The 20,719-nt window shown below is 37.9% G+C and overlaps 1 protein-coding gene across 5 annotated transcripts in view; it reads left to right on the plus strand.

Moving 5' to 3' along the window:
• Positions 1-20,719, plus strand: part of akt3a (v-akt murine thymoma viral oncogene homolog 3a) — a 138,350-nt gene that overhangs the window by 79,133 nt on the left and 38,498 nt on the right. For 4 of the 5 annotated variants that reach the window (XM_061911156.1, XM_061911158.1, XM_061911157.1 and 1 more), the window contains 2 exons: positions 13,361-13,472; positions 18,818-18,974. In XM_061911156.1, the coding sequence (XP_061767140.1) occupies positions 13,361-13,472; positions 18,818-18,974 (269 nt within the window). The remainder of the gene's footprint in view (positions 1-13,360; positions 13,473-18,817; positions 18,975-20,719) is intronic. The other variant, XM_061911160.1, reaches the window with a different exon arrangement.

Raw genomic sequence — 20,719 nt, forward strand, 5'->3', positions numbered from 1 at the left:
TCACAAACTCAACAAAAAAAATTATTCATTTACGTGTTGTCACAGAATTGGCCAATAAAACGAAAATCATTGTTAAACACACAATATCACAGAGTTTGGCATAAAGGCGAATTAAATTATGTAATTGTAAGGCCGAGGGACATTTGTTTGGGAAAACAATGTCTTCGGTACTGCTCATTCATTCATCCCTGAAACACATCTTGAACTTAACAATGTGGAGACGGCCTATTGAAACAGTGGCCAAAATGCGAAGCTGAAGCTTGCAAGAACAATCTAGCCACCCACAACCCATCTCAACTGCTTGTGTTGTTGTGAATGACATCATCAATGTAAAAACAGGCCAGAAGTCAGAACTCGAAATGCTTTCTCTCTCTCTTGTTTTTAAACAGCCTCAAGTCGTCTCCTTACTTAAAACAGCAGCACACACTTTATGGTGGTAAAATAAGTGTAAAAGGTGAAAAACGGATCGTAAAAATGTTTTAAAGAGAACAATGTAATTTTGTTGTTTTATTATATCCCTATTGTTGATTTTTTTTTTATTGTAGTTCCTATTATTAATATTTTACTAATTTATATCTGTTCTTTTAAATTATACAGGGTGTTCAAGAAATCTTGGGCACATTTTGACATTGAATATATCTCGAAATCTATTAAGGTTATAAAAACGCATCTGATATACTCTGAAAGTTTGCAGTCCCAGATTTTTCAGGGAATGTTCAAAGATGTTCAATGTGAGCACCGTTGGTCACACGGCACACATCAAGCCCATAGTCTAATTCTTGCCAAATGCGTTCCAGCATTTCGTTGTCGATGGTTGCAACATCTTCTGTTATTCGAGCCTTCAGTTCATCCACTTTTTTTGGAAGGGGAGGCACATAGATCAGCCATTAGCATTACAAAAAAACATAATGAATTTAGTTTTGAAATGGTACCGGTTTCATCTTACTACCATTCATAGTTCAGTGCCGAAGAGTTCTGGAACACCCTGTGTTTAAAGTTGAGTTTTGGTGGTACAATTAATGCTCATATTTTCAAATTAATGAATAATTTTGTTATTAGTCGTTAGTTCAATATTAATAAAAAATAATCATGATTATTATTTTTTGTCACAATCGTTCAGCCCTACACTGTTGTTGAAATAAATGATCAATGTGTGTTTTATTGTAAACTGGTCCTGGTGTCAGCACAGAGGCTCTTTTAGTTTGATTACTGCCCATGATTATGACGGATTAAACGGATTAAACATTCTCAGAGTCTATAATACGGCATATGTCTCTTGATAAATAAATAAGCGCACGCTGGTGTAGTTGTCTTTGTTGTTTATTGGTCTTTACTCAACATAATCTGATAGGTGCTAAACGAGTGTTTCGCCTTATGGCAGAAATCCTCAGGCAGATGACTGTATAGGAATGATAGTTTTAGGACAAGTCATCACCATAAGATGCACTTTGTGAACTGTTTGGTTATCGTGTACATCACTTCAAAGTCCCTTATTTGGAAAAAGTGACTTTTTAATTATAGTAACAAACATCTTGAGAGTCCCTAAAGCGGGCGTCAGTAACCCTTGGCTCCCAAGTCGCATGCAGATTTTTAGTCTCCTTTGTTGTGGCTCCCTTCCAAGCATTTTTGAAGAGAGTTCTGTTTGTGAGGTTATGAATGTGTACAGACTGAGTCCTGACTAGTGACTGGATTAGCAAGGAAAAGGGAGGGGGAGCCAGTGTGTTTGTGTAGTGAGAGACATCGGCTTCTTGAGTGAGTGTCTCACGTGGTAAGCTAATCATGAATATACAGCGGCGCCCCGGTATCTTAGTTTAATTAGTTCTGTGACGCAACTCATTACATGAAAAACTTGTATTGTGAAACACTGTCCGCATTGAAATGAATAAAAATCCATTTAATTTGAGCTTGGACCACCTAAAACAGCACAATTTTATTGTGAGATGCCTTTTTAAAAAAATAAACAAATGTGTAAATATTACACTTGTATCGAAAGCAATACATTTTTTAAAGATAAATATTTGTTGTTTAGATAATATTTTACCGTCTTTGGCTGGCATTATCGTAGAATGATGCATACAAGCAGTGCTACCTCTTGCACTTCTTCGCTGGTGTCTCTTTGTTTTAATGAGTTCCTTTTTTTAATTCAATGAATGTCATCTGCTTCTTTTTCTCAGCACTGTCCTTCCCTTTCCACAAAGTTATGTTTGGCTAACTACATCCAACAAGGAGTCGAGTAAGACACCAGATGTTTTGGTTGGATCTTGCGGGGTTCACTGTGATATTCGCTTTCACAACTAGCGGTGGGGAAGCTCGAAACCCAAATTTTTGCGAACAACTATTAGCCGAGAGACAGCTCGTATCCTGAAAAACTCATAAAATGGGGCACTTTTAATCCATATATATATATATATATATAATTATTATATTTGATGAGTTCAATCCCGGGCTCAAGATCTTTCTGTGTGGAGTTTGCATGTCCTCCCTGTGACTGCGTGGATTCCCACCGGGTACTCCGGCTTCCTCCCCCCTCCAAAGACATGCACCTGGGGATAGGTTGATTGGCTACACTAAATTGGCCCGAGTGTGTGAATGTGAGTGTGAATGTTGTCTGTCTATCTGTGTTGGCCCTGCAATAAGGTGGCGACTTGTCCAGGGTGTACGCCGCCTTCTGCCCGAATACAGCTGTTATAGGCTCCAGCACCCCCCGCGACTCCAAAAGGGACAAGCGGTACAAAATGGATGGATGAATGGTTATAAATTCAACCCTTACATTGTTTACTTCCGTAGCGACCTCCTTAAAGTTTTTTATTAAGTCAGAAATGTCAAGTAAGTAAGTAAGTAAGTACATTTTATTTCTAAAAAGCGCTCATAACAGATAAAATCACAAAGCGCTGTACAAAACATAGGTGAAGTAAAACAACAACAGGGGCAACATCATAAAAAGGATACAAAGTGGATTAAAAATATAGTTAAAAGGTGCAAACACTAAAAGCTTTACTAAAAAGACAAATTTTCTAATATTTCTTAAAAGTTTCAACTTAGTCAAGATCACAGAGGGACTGGTGCAAATTGCTCCAGAGTCTGGGAGTTATAGCCTGGAATGCCAGGTCTCCACAGGTTTTAAAACAAGTTTTTGGGATCTTTAGAAGACCCTGGCCTGAAGACTGGAGGCTGTGCACTGAAGTGTAGGGGCATAGCAAGTCAGTGATGTACAGAGGGGCCCCCACCATGGAACGAACGGAATGTCAGGACTAAAATCTTAAACTTAATGCGGAATTTAACTGGGAGCCAATGAAGACTGGATAAAACAAGGGTGATATGGGCTGTAGAGGCTGCAGTCTCTTTAGCGTTGACTTGTTAAAAAGATTAGAACTGCAGCTATCGAATATTTTAGTACTCGAGTATTATATCGAATGCCCGAATCGATTAATCGAATAATCGAATAAATCATATTTTTTTATTATTTTTTTTTTGACATTTTATAAAAAAATGTTGTCTTGTCCATATCAGCTGTACAAATTTACTTTACAAAAGAGAAGTGTGGGAAACTTCTCTTGTTGCCTAATTCGTATTTTGACTTTTATTAAATGTGATCATATTATTTGGTGTAGCCGGGCTGGAGCAATATTTTTGCTTAAATAAGGTTTAATTATACATGTTAGGATGTGCCCTAAATTATTGTGTTTGGCCTAATTGTCTTTAATTTCCTAAACGCCTGTTTTCATTATTGAAGGCTGACACTCACAGCGGAAATGCGTCCGTGGTTGATTGTGCCAATTTGTCTATGCTAATAAAAACAGGTGCGCTCACAGCCCTATGTGCTGTGTGGTGTGACCGCATAAACAATGTACTTATCTCTCGTGCGTTTTTGATGATTATTATACGGTACCGTTTAAATGGTGGTTTCTCCACGCAAATCCGGTGACCTGTTTTCAACCTGCCAACAATACTTAAACAATACAAAAAGACAAACCACTTAATAATGACGACAACAGTTTTAAATTTTAAGAATGCAATACCGTTCGTTGCATTCTTTGCATGCAAAATAGTAATCAATGTTCATTTTGCCATCATAACATGTCTGAGATGAAAACACACAAATATGGAATTAGTTCAAAATTAATATTTCCTGGGAAAGTTAAAATATAACTATCTTCTTAGTATCAAAAACAAAACAATAAGAACAGTTTTCATTATATCAAACATAAAAAGTGGATTAAGTAGTACCTTTAATACTGCATTTGAAATGTGCAACCAGTGGTGAGTGACCACTAAGCAAAAACCGTGCATGCTCAGAAAAGTAGCGTCAGATTTACTGCCCCTCCGAGCACCCACTGGCAGAAATGTAGATGAGCGCCTATGCTATAGAGCAGTGGTTCTCAAATGGGGGTACGCGTACCCCTGGGGGTACTTGAAGGTATGCCAAGGGGTACTTGAGATTTTTTTTAAATATTCAAAAAATAGGAACAATTCAAAAACCCTTTATAAATATATTTATTGAATTATACTTCAACAAAATATGAATGTAAGTTAATAAACTGAAAAGAAATGCAATATTGCAATATTCAGTGTTAACAGCTAGATTATTTTGTGGACATGTTCCATAAATATTGATGTTAAAGATTTCTTTTTTTGTGAAGAAATGTTTAGAATTAAGTTCATGAATCCAAATGGATCTTTATTACAATCCCCAGAGAGGTCACTTTAAGTTGATGATTTACTTCTATGTGTAGAAATCATTAATTATAATTGAATCACTTGTTTATTTTTCAACAAGTTTTTAGTTATTTTTATATCTTTTTTTCCAAATAGTTCAAGAAAGACAAATGAGCAATATTTTACACTGTTATAGAATTTAATAAATCAGAAACTTATGAAATAGTGCTGTATTTTACTTATTTACCTCTTTTTTTCAACCAAAAATGCTTTGCTCTGATTAGGGGGTACATTAATTAAAAAAATGTTCACAGGGGGTACATCTCTGAAAAAACGTTCAGAACCACTGCTATAGAGACTATAGTGGGTGCATGACTTGAATAACTTTGCACGACTACTTTCGCGTGCTTACTAATGAAAAGCTAATTGAACCCGACAGCTCGGATATTATTGTTAGTTTTCAACACCTTTTGGCAGCATTTGATGACTTAGCCGGAGTGAAAGAACACATCCTGGTTATCATAATGAAAAACATTTATTTTACTAACACAACTTTTGTGTTTACATTTGATACACACCTCGCACCTGGACGTCCCTCAATCAGATGCTTTCTCGACAGGTGCTACAGCATGCAACTTGTGGTATTGTGGTATGTGAGCTACACTTAGCAATATTTGAATACAACTGCCTTTTTTCTTCGATTTTAGTGTGAAGTGTTCCCACACCTTTAACAACTTTTGTTGCTTCTTAATTCCCTTGTTTTGCTATGACTCTTTTTCACTGCTTTCTGTGGCGTCTGCCATTGCGAGTTATGGCGCAGAAAAAGTTTTCTAAACTCAAGCGTATTTAAAAGAGCGGTGTCGTGCAGTGCATGGGGCGTATGATCTGTGGCGGAAACACGCTGTGCAATAAAAACCTAAACAGTCTGTGCGAAACGAGAGCTTTGACTACTAAACGAGACAAAATGCCTTAAAAAAAGAACTTAACGACGCATCGAGTTAGAGAAAATTCCCTCGAATATATTTTGTAATTGAATTACTCGAGTTACTCGAATAATTGTTTCAGCTCTAGAAAAGAGTGGAAAGAGAATTGCAAGAGTCAATGCGAGATGAAATGAACGTGTGAATTATCATTTTGAGATCCAATTTTGACAAAAAAAATTCTCACTTTAAAAATATTTCTGAGATGATAAAAACAGTTTTTGGTCAGTTGACGACAGTGACCCTCCAAAGACATTGACTGATCAAACACAACCCCGAAGTTTCTGAGGCTAATTTTAACAGATACACCCAGAGCGCTGAGGGAATTCTTGATCAGGGGGATCTTTTTATCAGGAGCAATTATCAGAGTTTCCGTTTTTTTTTTTTTTTATTTGGAGGAATTTTGAGGACAACCAGTTTTTAATACAGGATACGCACTGCAGAAAATTGAAACTATGAATCATTAAAAGAGCATAACAGTTGAATATAATTTGCATAGAAATGATAAGAAACATTTTTAAAACTACTGATCAACCTACCAAGCGGCATCAGATACAACAAAAATAAAACAGGCCCCAGAACAAGAACCCTGGGCCACACCACATGACATTACATCATTAAAAGCATAATTAAAAGTTATTCCATTTATATAAGAAGTTAACCACTGGAGAACTGCCCCAGAAAAATCAAGCAGCTAAAATGCGCCAAACATGGATAAGTGTGCAGTACGTGTTTTGCATTTTTCCCATCAGTTCTTGGATTGTATTTAAATGGGTGTAGTTTTAATTTTTTTCATCCTGATTAGACGTTTATAAAATTCACAACGTTCAATGTGCATGATGTGTTATGTATGACCATGTTTGTAAAATTTTTGTGCTGGTTGAATTTTTTTTCTGCACCATCACTCAGGAAGGTTGTTTGTATTCGGTCATGGAAGTATACGCTGTGCAAATCATTGATGAACAATTAATGGTCATTGACTTGAGTTACTTCCATTGGCCACCAGGTGGTGATGAAGTGGCCCGGGTATCTATAATAATAATAACAATGATAGTTTTTCAATGTTTTTAATCACAAAATATATTTAGAATTGTAAAGAATAAAAATTGCAACAATATTTTGTATATATATCTGTACATATTGTTGTTTTTCTTTTTAATAAATTCTCAAAAATAATGAATGAATTTAGAATAAGAATAAATACAAACCATGATTTTAGATGTAAATACATATTTTGGAGCACCCCTTTATGCTAGTGTTGCCAACATTTGTTCTTTTCCCACTCCCTAGTGTTATGTTGTTGTATGTTACATATACGTTGGACAAATGCATAATTACAGTGTAAAAAGTAAATACATATATGTATATTGGCACTCCTTAGAGACACACAGTATGTGTGGCATGGACAACTCATCAGCATTAAAGCCGCAGGCACACAAAACAGTGTGTTCCTAGTAGGGCTTGTCACTTCCCGACCGATTCCAGAACAGCCGATAGGTCCACGCATGCGCATAAATTACATCATTTCCAGGACTTGCAATCTTTTACAATGGAACTTCTCCGTCGTCACGTTCTGTGATATTTGAATGTTTTATTCATATTTTGTATAAAAGGAATAGCTTACTCCAGCAGGCTCAAGACATTGATACAACATTGAGTTAAGTTAAAGTTAAAGTTAAAGTACCGATGATTGTCTCACACACACACTAGGTGTGGTGGAATTTGTCCTCCGCATTTTACCCATCCCTTTGTTCACCCCCTGGGAGGTGAGGGGAGCAGCGGGCAGCAGTGGTTGCTGCGCCCGGGAATTATTTTTTGGTGATTTAACCCCCAGTTCCAATTTTTGATGCTGAGTGCCAAGCAGTGAGGTAATGGGTCCCATTTTTATAGTCTTTGGTATGACTCGGCTGGGCGGACACTCTAACCACTAGGCCAGTGATGTACCCCCATGAACATTGTTTAAATTCAAGTACCTCCTAATCAGTGCAAAGCATTTTTAGTTGAAAAAAAGAGATAAAGAAGTAAAATACAGCACTATGTCATCAGTTTCTGATTTATTAAATTACTGTATATAACAGTGCAAAGTATTGCTCATTTGTAGTGTTTTTTCTTGAACTATTTGGAAAAAACGATATAAAAATAACTAAAAACTTGTTGAAAAATAAACAAGTGATTCAATTATCAATAAAGATTTCTACACATAGAAGTAATCATCAACTTAAAGTGCCCTCTTTGGGGATTATAATTGATTGATTGATTGATTGATTGATTGATTGATTGAGAGAGATCCATAATAGAGATCCATATGGATTCATGAACTTAATTCTAAACATTTCTTCACAAAAAAAGAAATCTTTAACAACAATATTTACGGAACATGTCCAAAAAAAATCTAGCTATCAACACTGAATATTGCATTGTTGCATTTCTTTTCACAGTTCATGAACTTACATTCATATTTTGTTGAAGTATTATTCAATAAATATATTTATAAAGGATTTTTGAATTGTTGTTATTTTTAGAATATTTAAAAAAAATCTCATTTACTCCTTGGCATACCTTCAAGTACCCCCAGGGGTACACATACCCCTGTTTGAGAACCACTGCACTAGGCCACTGAGTAGGTTATTATACATTCATGTCCTTTAAAATAGTTGTATTGTATTTGTAAGTTGGATCCACGTTGTTGGTTGGGAAATGACCAAATTTCAATGTTTAAATCAACGTCGAAACCCAACATTAAATAAATGTCATCAAAAAGCATGTTGTTTCAACGTTATGTTTGAGTTGCTCAACGTCAGGACCTAATTCAACAAGTTCTGAATGTTTTTTAATGTTTTGTGCCTGCTGGGACCTGGGAGTAAAAGGGAAGAAGAATATCATTTTGAACAAGAAGTAGATTTTAAAAATCAGGGAGTATTATCGCTACAAATTGATTTTTTATAAATGAGGCACTTACTGTAACTTAAATCTATATCAATCAATCAATCAATCAATCAATCAATCAATCAATCAATCAATCAATCGATGTTTACTAATATAGCCCTAAATCAAAAGTGTCTCAAAGGGCTGCACAAGCCACAACAACATCCTAGCCTCACATCCACATCTGCTTTGTAACAAAAAAAAAACAACTTTTCAATTGTTGAATTGATGATCTGGAATGAAATCTATAGCTCTATATAATAATCACATCCTTGAAACATCTTTAATAAGCATTTAAGCTAAATTTATTGCAACATTATGCTTAGTACATTTAGCACACCCCTTATGGTTGAGGAATACACATTACTTGCATATGATGAGATTATTGCAGATCTTTAAGATGCAAACTTTTAATCAAATTTGAATAATAGGAAATTGAGACTGGTATGGTGGATTTAAAGATTCATTTTTTATTTAGAAAACAATAGAATTATAAATTTGTTTTGTACTGTATTTTGTATATTATATGATGATGTGTATTTTAACTGTGGGTCCCTGTCCATAAACTGTGTGCTTCTTGGGATGACCTTTTTGCAGAATGGACTCTATTTACATAAACAATAATGAAATACAAAACTATGTCTGTCTGTATATAAATGAATAAATACATGGTCAGTATTGTGAATTAATGTGTTTTAAGTAAATACAGTTGTAAAAAAAATAGATTTATTCACAATTTAAGGCTACTAAACACATTGTTCAGGTTTTTGTACGGATCCGTTCGATTTCAAAACAAATACTGTATTCTTGAGTAACGTTTGTTTTGTATGTAATTTTTTAATTTGACATTGTTACTTAAATAAAGATTTGGATAAAAGAAAGCCAAGGTAACAGTGAGCTTGCATGCATAAAATTTCCGTAAAACAAATTGACAGGAAGTGCTTTGGTCTTTGCGGATTTGTGGACAGATCGGGTCTTCCAGTACGTGTCGAGTAGTGACAGGGTTTACTAAAAGCACTTTCAAAGTGTCTAGTTTCCAGCATCAAAACTATTTTGGACAACACACTTCCAATTTAATATTATGGCCAATTTCTGGGATCTCTGAGATTTATTTGAAATTAGTGAAAATGCCATAATGTGGAGCATTTTAAGTCATCAATTTGCATAGGCATCTGAATAAAATGTTTTCATCTTCGCAAGATATCTTTGACAATGATATACTTGCAACTTTGGCCCCTTTATGCGTACAGGAGGAGAAAATGTGATTACTAACCGGTGATGAGGTTGATGAATTTCATGGATGATGTGGGTGGGAGGACCGTTTGTGTCGAACAGACAGGGAGGAGGAGGCGAACGGCAGGATCGGGGAAGGAGGAAGAGAAGGGCCGGGGAAAAAAAGGGAGTTTGTGCCGAGGACAAGCCGGGCCATACATCCGGCCCCGGCTGCTTGGCACAGCGCTGGCACTGCCACATCTGTTGCCCAAAGCTGGGAGGCCAGGTGGCGTGTGTGTTTGTACTCGTGTGCACGTGTGTGTGTTTGTTTATCTGTGTGAGTGAACAACAGAAGTGGTCAGATGGAGCAGAGATGGTACAGGCCTGTTCCCTGCAGTGGGACAACACACACACACACACACACACACACATTGATTCATGCACTCTCATCCACCCACTTAAACTGATACACAGATTTTTTTGCGGTTGCCTGCTGTGGAAAACCCAATTTCAACTTGCATTCAAATTTCTCATTTTTTGTGGGCTTGCTTGTGCGTGCACGCGCCTGCGGAGGTGTGAGTGTTTTTATTTTTTGGCATCGACATACCCTGACCTTGTTTTCTGGCAGCACAGCAGGTCAGGCAGTAACTTTGTGTGTGTGTGTGTGTGTGTGTGTGTGTGTGTGTGTGTATGAATGGTAACTCCGCAGCACGTTGGACCCGAGCGGCATCGCCATTAACCTTCTTGTCTAAATTTAGGCTGAGCCCTGACATGCTGTGCTGCGCTTCGCTTTAACAGAAAGTAATTGGAGTAAAGGATTGCGGAGGACAGGAGTTGGGAGTGGAGACAAAGGAGGAGAGAGAGGGCGAGACTCGGAAGAAGAAAGATGAACGGATGAGTGCTGTAGGATGAGAGGAGGCATCATCACAATGCTTTTTCCCTACAGTGAGCTTGCTGCTCCATCTGGCTGTGTGTGTATAAGCTGCTTTTTTTGTGTACAAATGGCCTAATGTACTGCCCAGTTCCACTGCGTTGGGATTCTTCAGATATTCACCAGATGCACGAGTGCCGCGGCGCATATTATCCTTTGGCACAGGGACGCAGGCGCGTTTAAATCCTCAGCGGTAGAAGTTATTATTTCATTTCTTTTTTAAACCCAATCAAAGACCAGCTGTGTCGGTGGCAGTGTTAAACTTACCTGAATGTCATAGCCTGTGGCACATAGTCATTTGTCATATATACTGTTAGGATTCCTTCTCCCGTTTGTATATTCCTTATCTGAAATACAGGTGCATCTCTACAATTAGAAAAAATATTGCGAAAGTTACTTGATTGTAGGAGTTCTGCTCCTTCAATGGAGTCCAGCTGTGTTTAATTAAACCGACTTGATTAAGAAAGGCACACAACCGTCTATATAAGCCTTACAGCTCACGGTGCTTGTCAGAGCAAATGAGAATCATAAGGTCGAAGGAACTGCCCAAGGAGTCAAGAGACAGAATTTTGGTCAAGGTTACACAGTAATCTCTGCAGCATTCAAGGTTCCTCAGAGCTCAGTGGCCTACGTAATCCTTGAATGTGGGAAGTTTGGGACAATAGCAATTCTTTCTAGACCTAGCCGTCCAGCCAAACTGCGCAATCGTGGGAGAAGAGCCTTGGTGAGAGAGGTAAAAAAGAACCCAAAGATATCTATGGCTGTGCTCCAGAGATGCAGTAGGGAGATGAGAGAGTTCCACAAAGTCAACTATCACTGCAGCCCTCCACCAGTTGGTTTATGGCAGAGTTGCCAGACAGAAGCCTCTACTCAGTGCAAGACATGTAAAAGCCTGCATAGAGTTTGCCACAAAAAACAAACAAACACATGAAGGACTCCCAGACTATAAGAAATAAGATATTCTGGTCTGATGAGACCAAGATTGAACTTGTTTGTGTTAATTCCAAGCGGTATGTGTGTAGAAAAAAACAGGCACTGCTCATCACTCCAATCAATCAATCAATCAATCAATCAATCAATCAAAGTTTATTTATTTAGCTTTTAATCAAAGGGCTACACAAGCCACAAGGACATCCTCTGCTCAGATCCCACAGGCCCACTAATATCGCAACAGTGAAACATGGTGGCATCATGCTATGGGGGTGTCTTTCAGCTGCAGGGACAAGACGACTTGTTGCAATTGAAGAAAAGATGAAGGTGGTCAAATACAGAGATATCCTATAAGAAAACCTCTTCAAGAATGATCAGGACCTCAGACTGGACCGAAGGTTCACCTTTCAACAAGACACAGTTAAAATAACAAAGTGGTTTTAGACGGCAATAGTGTTCATTTAAGGAGACTTATTACGTACGCCTAGCTTCTGTGCTATTGGGTTCTTAGCTGTTGTGTAGCTGTTAGCTCCTACTACCCTCTAGCCTTCCGTATTTACCTTTTGTAAATGACTCAATATAAGAAAATACCAACATTGTGTGCCAATTGGAGGACATTTAGATGTTAACAGTCTGTTTTTCTTGGCACAAGTACTGCAGGGCTGCTTGTAATAGAAATAATATCTGACATTTTAGATGCAAACTGATGTAATCCGACTTGTTTTTTTTTTGATAATATCAGACCTATATAAATATTGGATCAGACCTCCCCTCGTGCATATTTTTTGAAATCCGTGTTTCTCACAATTAACTAGAGGTGGGACTCTTTGGCCGATTCAGGATTCTTATAAATATGCGTGAAAACACTCCTACAGACACATGGGACGGTTTAATAAGAGGGAATGGTTTTAGTTGTATGGTTGTATTGTAAAACTTTCAAACGTTGCTTGGAGTGATGAATGAAGAATCTTTTCGAGTAGAAACTATGGACAAATAGTTTGGTTCAAGGCAAGAAGCAGGAAGTACATTTTCAACCTGCAGTACCTGAGTGAAAGCATTAAAAAGGTGACGCTGTTGCAAAAACAATACCACACATCTTCAGTGATTTTGTTGGTGATCTATAAAAACTGTTTGTTGAAAAAAACAAAACATCTTCATCGCTAGCGAAAAAAAAAATCCATAAATTAACCACCGTGGTTTTTTTTTATAAGCCACAGGTTTCAAAGTGTTGGAAAAAACGTAGCAACTTAAAGTCCTGAAACAAAGATATTTTATTTGGGCAGGCAAAAGTTGTTATTATATAAAATTAGTAATTGTCAAAAATATAGACAGTTTTAAAACAAATGTGTTCTGTTAACCTCAAATGGTAACATAAGCTAGCCAATGGAGTTTCTGTTGTATTTTTGGGTTTTAAAATTACAAATGTGAGCAAGTTGTAAACATCCTCTTTAATACTGCAATCTGATTGCCTGGAGTCAAACAATTTGGAATTCAGGCAACATTTTCTTGGAAAATGCGTACAAAGTCGCACAAAGTTTAGGAGTTAAATGTCATCTTGCTAGCCCCCTGCATCGTAGGCAGCAGAAGATTAGGGCTTGCAACGCACAAGCAAACATTTCTGCAGTTTTAAAAAGTCTGCCCATATCTAACGAATAACTTTTCTCTCCTGACAACGTCCCCAAAGTGTAAAATATTGACAAAACAAATCTCCAACTAATGTCTGCAGAATGCCAGCTGATGAAGACGGAGCGACCCAAGCCGAACACCTTTATCATACGCTGCCTGCAGTGGACCACCGTCATTGAGAGGACCTTCCATGTGGACTCACCTGATGAGAGGTCAGTCGCTGTTTGACAACCAAACTGACTTTAAAAACTTTGAAATGGGACTAAACATTAATGACAGGTATAAAGTATGTGATGCTGGATAAGTACCATCAAGGACAGAGGTATGACAGGGAGTGTGTGTACAGTAAGTGTGTGAGTGTGAGACAGAGCGGAGCGGAGACCTTTCAAGTAGCGTCGGCATAAATTCTCCAGCTGCTCCATTCCTTTCTGAGGAGCTGAGGTGTTTATCTCCAGAAAATGAACAGCTTTGCCCAGAAGAGCACAGATGCTCCCGTGCATTCTTCAACTTTGTGTGTGTGTGTGTGTGTGTAATAGCAATATAATCAAATAAACATTCAGTAATTAACACCAAAGAATAACTCTACACTTAATCATCTCATAAAGTCAGTTGTAAACATCAGCTCCAGATGTACAGCGGTAAAAGTGTGCGCTGCCTGTGTGGGAATGGTGCCTCCGCCAGCACCACAACTGTCCAAATGTGTGTGTTTTACTGTATCCGTCGCACTGTACCAGCGCTCCTGGCAGCGCTCCAGCCCGCACAGCCGCAGCCGTGAGCGGCGAGGGCGGTGCACGTGCTGGCGCGGCGCCCAACTGTAGACAGGCCCATTATCTCTCATTAGCAAAAAAACTCATTATACTAAAAACACTCAAACCAAGAGAGAGGGAGCATTTATCTGCTTTGTGACCTTGAGAGAGTTCCCTTTGCTTTTCATGTAGCTGCATACACACGCGCACACACACACACACACACACACACACACACACACACACACACACACACACACACAGCTTCATTGTTGTGCTTAAAGTGTAACTACAGTTTGCCCTTGTTTCGGAGTGTGTAGGGTACGCTTTGAAGTCTTTGCAGAAAAAAGGGGATTCAGATCTTGAAGAAACACACTGCTCCGTTTAGGTTCAGATAGATGTTCTTCCAAATCCCTCCGGGAAACATATGGGCATGTATCTCAAAATAAGACAAAAACACACTGGGGTGATCATATGGGAGTCAAACAGGGTTCATTTATTCCCATCTCCGCAGTGTGAGCGCGGCAAATTTGCGTAAATCCCGACTCGCCTGCTTGCAGAGCGGCGAGGATTTTTGCAATGTTTGAACGTCATTTCATAGGCCCGCCTCACTCGACTGTCTTCGCCCATGTAAGCCCCAAATGTGGCACGGAATTAACTCTGTTTGGGAAAAGATCAGCCAAGACGGGAATGTAAGGAAAACACTTATTCATTTTACATGCAACATTTTACATGTTTTAGAAAAAAAATATCACATTTAAACATCCAAAATCTGAAAAAATAACAGATATACTGTATCTGTTGATGCTAATAAAGCAAAGGAAATTGGTCACAATCATGGTCGTGACTACTACAGATGTAAAAAATCATTTGGTTTTCTAATTAATCGCAATTCTTATTTGTAACAATGCTTAATCAATTCAAAAAAAATCTAAAATCTTTTTTTTTAATGTTTTTTTTTAAATCCTTCCTACCCCCAAATTCTGTTCTGTCCAGCCACTTTAGTAAATGTTTGGGTAGAATTTTAATAAACAAAACCTTTTTTTTATTTGAAGTACCGTATTTTTCGGACTATAAGTCGCAGTTTTTTTCATAGTTTGTCTGGGGGTGTGACTTATACTCAGGAGCGACTTATGTGTGAAATTATTAACACATTACCGTAAAATATCAAATAATATTATTTAGCTCATTCACGTAAGAGACTAGACGTATAAGATTTCATCTGATTTAGCAATTAGGAGTGACAGATTGTTTGGTAAACATATAGCAGGTTCTGTATGTTATAGTTATTTCAATTACTCTTACCATAATATGTTTTGTCAACATACCAGGCACCTTCTCATTTGGTTATTTTATGCGTCATATAACGTACACTTATTCAGCCTGTTCACTGTTTTTATTTATTTTAAATTGCCTTTCAAATGTCTATTCTTGGTGTTGGGTTTTATCCAATACATTTCCCCAAAGAATGTGACTTATACTCCAGTGTGACTTATATATGTTTTTTTCCTTCTTTATTAAGCATTTTCGGCAGGTGCGACTTATGCTCTGGAGCGATTTATACTCCGAAAAATACGGTAATAGAGAAATTTATCAAAACTGTTTATTTTGTGGAGGAATGTAGTTAGTCGTAAAACTGGCACTCATTGTCATTACAAAAAAGTATTGATTTTGAAACTGCAATCAACTTTAATCAAGTATTGATTCTGAATCGAATCGTTACCCCCAAGAATCGAATCGTGTGGAGCCAAAAGATTCACAGCCTGTGTAACTACTATTGAGTACACCGAGGTTGTGTATTCTGTAATTTTTTGAAGTGACAAGATGAAGATGACATCACTCACTGCAAATATGCTTTGTGTGGGTCTTTGTGTGCGCTGCACATGAACATGCGGTACATCATCCTCTCCAATATACAATCTTTGTTCATGCACAGCGCGCTACCACTCCAGACAACATAACGCAGTGAAGTCCACTTTTACTTTAAACATCATTCAATTGGAAAAGAGCTGTCAACATAACAATAACATTAGATATACTGACGTGATGTAAAAAAAACGTTGTCGGTGTAATACCGTTGCAGACAGCGTTTACGTACAGTAACTTATGTCAGTCAGGTGATTATTCTGTTCACAGATATCAAGGCCGCCACACCCTAAATGCAGAGCACATGCTGTGCATAGGTATTTACTGTTTTGCATGAAGAAGCACATGTCAGATGTAAATTATTGAATGACAAGGTGCTTCAGTAAAAATTTTTGCCCCCAAACATTTTCGTAAAAAACGTAATGATGTTAAAATTGCTTAGTATGCAAAACTTAAGCATATAAATGAAAAAGTGTATTGTTACAAAATCGTGCTGATTGTCAAAAATGCTAGATAATACAACACATGATAGTTCTACCTCACCAATGAAAGCTTTTGTTATTCAGGAATATTATTCATAAGGTGCGGAGATACCCATTATTTAGCCTTTCAAAGTTTCTCTTGGACCACCAATTTGTCCAAATCCTGGTTACGGGCCCGGTCACAATCTGTATTGATTTTCTTTCTACTTGCTTGTAAGAACAGATGTAAGCTTGGTTGCTGATTCAAATGGAACCTATAATGTAAAACAAACATTTCTTACCCATTGTTAGCTTTTTTTGTGTATTTGGGATTTGCATAAGTCTCAAAAATGTAAAATCAATCCATCTCGGCATGGCAGGGATATTTATAAAACTAACTTGCCTTCCTTCATAGTTACTCCAAATGAGCCATTTTAAATTTGCCCAATTTGTGACATTTTTCCAATAGGTGACATCAACGGATCTCTCCATATATGGTAGAAATGTACCCAAAAGGCCTAGCACGTCTCCACCATCCTCCAATGTTGCCATTTCTAATAAAAAATTGCGTATAGTTATAACTTATGTCTGTCAGACTCTCTATAGAAGCGCTAAAAACTACAACATGGCTGACGAAGAGAAGACTCTGTCGAAGTGGAAGCACGTAAATAAGACCCCCCACAAAACGGAGCATACTGAAGAGACTGTCAGAAAGTGGTTTCAAAACGGTCTGTATAAAATGATCTATGTGGCATTTTGACCAAAGAACCACCATTACATGTTATGTAGACTACAAGGACATGTTTTAGGCCTTGTTCACACTACAGGTCATTCCGATTTTTTTTTCTCCATGTGCAACTTGTAATAATTTTTTTATTGTGAGTGTGAACAGTGCAATTCCTATTTTTTCAAATCCGACCCAGGCCTCTTTCTTGTGTGGAAATAAATCCGATATGTATGCGATGTGTCCTCAATGTCAACGCTCCCGCGCTCCGGTCGCATTCATCTGACCAGAACATCATCAAAAAGCAATAAGCATCAAATTTATTTGCCAAAATACACGCTTATAAAATAAATAAGTAACAACAAAGCAGAAAACAGGTGAAAATAAAATGTTTTAGGAACTCACAGGACACACTATTCAACAGACATCAAAGCAAAATATCCCGTAAAATTGCAAGAGCCAAAATATTCGTCCTCTTCCTTCCTAATCTTCTACGTGCAATAATTCATTTCAGAAAATGTTGACTTTGTTTACACAAAATCTTTGAAATTGCCACAAATGCAGCAGTACTGGGGCCGACTGGAATAGAAGCCTTTTTTGCTAAAGTAAACACTGCAGGACTTGCAACGTCATGGCGTCATGTCCGCATGTGGGTCAGATTGCATTCACAATGGTTAATCAAATTTTGTGAACGGCCAGTAAAAAGATCAAATTTGATTTAAACAAATCTGAATTGGTGTGAACGTAGCCATATTATGTAGAAAAAAATCGTAATTATAACCCCTTTAAGTCATTATAGTCATCACTGTGAAAAATAACCGGACATGTCCTGATGTATGGCAGAGTCCTTTTCCACACACACGCACGCACACACACACACACACACACGCACATTTGCAACACACGTACACATCCTAATTGACAAACTTTGTCCTAGCAGATGTTGAACAAGTGTGCTAATGAAAAGCCAATGGGGGGGAACAGTGTTTGCAAACAACAAAGCATTGTTCCCTCTTATACAGGGGCGTGCATTTTACACACACATACGCACACACACACACACACACACACACACACACACACTGGTAGTCATTAGTTCTGCTCTATGATTATTGTTCATTGGCTTGATTCCCTTGGTGACCATTTTCCTCTGTGTTAAACAAATGAGTGTTAATGTCAATTGAAAGTTTTTTTGCATGCGTCTGCCATTTCTTGTGTAATCTGTGTCAGACGAGATGTGTCAGAAAAGGGCTGTTAATTGCATTTTTTTATTTGAGGGGCATATCGTCCACCACCAATTCTGGCCAAAGCGCCAGACGACCAACCAGCGAATCAACAAAAAGATCCTGCATCGTTTGCTACGTTCAGTGAAGCAGGAAGAGGCAAGAATTGTGGCAAGACAAATTCTGGCTGGTTCACCATGACAATGGCTCCTGCCCACAATGCTCTAAGCATCCGACTGTTCTTGACATCCTCCCTATTTCCCCGACCTGGCTGTTTTTTTCTTTGACGAAGGAGCTGCCGGAAGCCTGGAAAATCGTTCTAGGAGTTTGAGAATGCTTGGCAAGTGGGTTAGACTCAAGAGGGGTTACGTTCCAGGGAAACACTTGTTAGATTAGAAATATATCTTTCTACATCAGTCCCGGAACTTCTCTGACACACCTCATAGATGTGCACATGTATGCACGTACTGTCCTACCAGATCATTTAATTCAAGTTGTTCATGAGCCCTGAAGTTTTGGTGTCGCTTCTCTCCTCAGGGATGAGTGGACAGAGGCCATCCAGATGGTCGCAGACAAGCTGCAGAGGCAAGAGGAGGAGAGGATCCAGTGTAGCCCCACCTCCAACATTGACAACATGGTGGAGGAGGAGATGGACATCTCCACCACACACCACAAACGCAAGGTTGTAACAAATGTATGGGAACTTCCTCTTATAAGCCTTTAAACTAGTATACACTTTGATGCAACTGTTTTCCAGCTGGTTGTTTCTTGCTGACATCTCGTGTAGACGTCTTGTGTGTGAAAGTTTTGAGCGAGAGTGTACTCATGCTAGGCCAGTCGTACCATTATTCATTTCTAAAGTTTGGCATATTTGGCTTGTGTGAGTGCTCCGATCCGCGCTCAAGATCGGCGCACTTCCCCCTTGGAGGCACGATTGGATTAGAGCCTAGGCACAGCACAATTGCAGGAATAGGCACATATAGTGTTGTGCATTAATGACGAAACTACATATACTGATATACTGTAGGTCAGTGGTTCTCAAATGGGGGTACGCGTACCCCTGGGGGTACTTGAAGGTATGCCAATGGGTACATGAGATTTTTTTTAAATATTCTAAAAATAGCAACAATTCAAAAATCCTTTATAAATATATTTATTGAATAATACTTCAACAAAATATGAATGCAAGTTCATAAACTGTGAAAAAAAAATGCAACAATGCAATATTCAGTGTTGACAGCTAGATTTTTTGTGGACATGTTCCATAAATATTAATGTTAAAGATTTCTTTTTTTGTGGAGAAATGTTTAGAATTAAGTTCATGAATCCAGATGGATCTCTATTACAATCCTCAAAGAGGGCACTTTAAGTTGATGATTACTTCTATGTGTAGAAATCTTTATTTATAATGGAATCACTTGTTTATTTTTCAACAAGTTTTTATTTATTTTTATATCTTTTTTTTCCAAATAGTTCAAGAAAAACCACTACAATGAGCAATATTTTGCACTGTTATACAAATTAATAAATCAGACACGGATGACATAGTGCTGTATTTTACTTCTTTATCTCTTTTTTTCAACCAAAAATGCTTTGCTCTGATTAGGAGGTACTTGAATTAAAAAAATGTTCACAGGGGGTATATCTCTGAAAAAAGGTTGAGAACCACTGCCGTAGGTCATTTTGTATCTCTAACAATATATATCGGCTTTAGGGATATAACGATATGAAAATTTCATATTACGATTATCGTGACCAAGATTATCACGGTTATCATTATTATTGAGGTGTTGTTGAACATGCTCAAAAAGTACCAAGTTATTTTTTTAAAGTAACAGAAAAAAAATACTGTTACACTGTTAGAAAACTCACTATTTTGCTTTTTTTTCTCTTGTGTTTCACTGTTTGTTTCAGTATTTTATCTGTTTTGATGGCAAAGTTTTTATTGTTTTAAATAATGGTTGGCACTGTAGCACATTAAGCTATATTTTAATTAAAAATGCGTGACGAATAAAGTCTATTTTTGTGGCATCCTACTCCGTTCAACAGTCCTTGAACGCACCATAAAAACACCTCAGTCTTGAATTCCTTTGAGTATAGAACGATCACTCTGTATTAGGAGAGCACAGGTTAAAAGTTAAAGTTAAGTCACGACTGATAGTCACACACACACATTGGGTGTGGTGAAATTACTCTTGCGTTTTGACCCATCCCCTTGTTGCATCCCCTGGGAGGTGAGGGGAGCAGCAGCGGTGGCTGCGCTCGGGAATCATTTATGTGATTTAACCCCCAATTGCAACCCTTGATGCTGAGTGCCAAGCATGGAGGTAATGGGTCCCATTTTTATAGTCTTTGGTTTGACTATTTGGTTTGATCAGTGTTTCAACTCACGACCTACTGATCTCAAGGCGGACACTCTAACCACAGGTCAATGTACAC

This window comes from Nerophis ophidion, linkage group LG09, assembly GCF_033978795.1.
Source record: "Nerophis ophidion isolate RoL-2023_Sa linkage group LG09, RoL_Noph_v1.0, whole genome shotgun sequence".
Taxonomy (NCBI): Eukaryota; Metazoa; Chordata; class Actinopteri; order Syngnathiformes; family Syngnathidae; genus Nerophis; species Nerophis ophidion.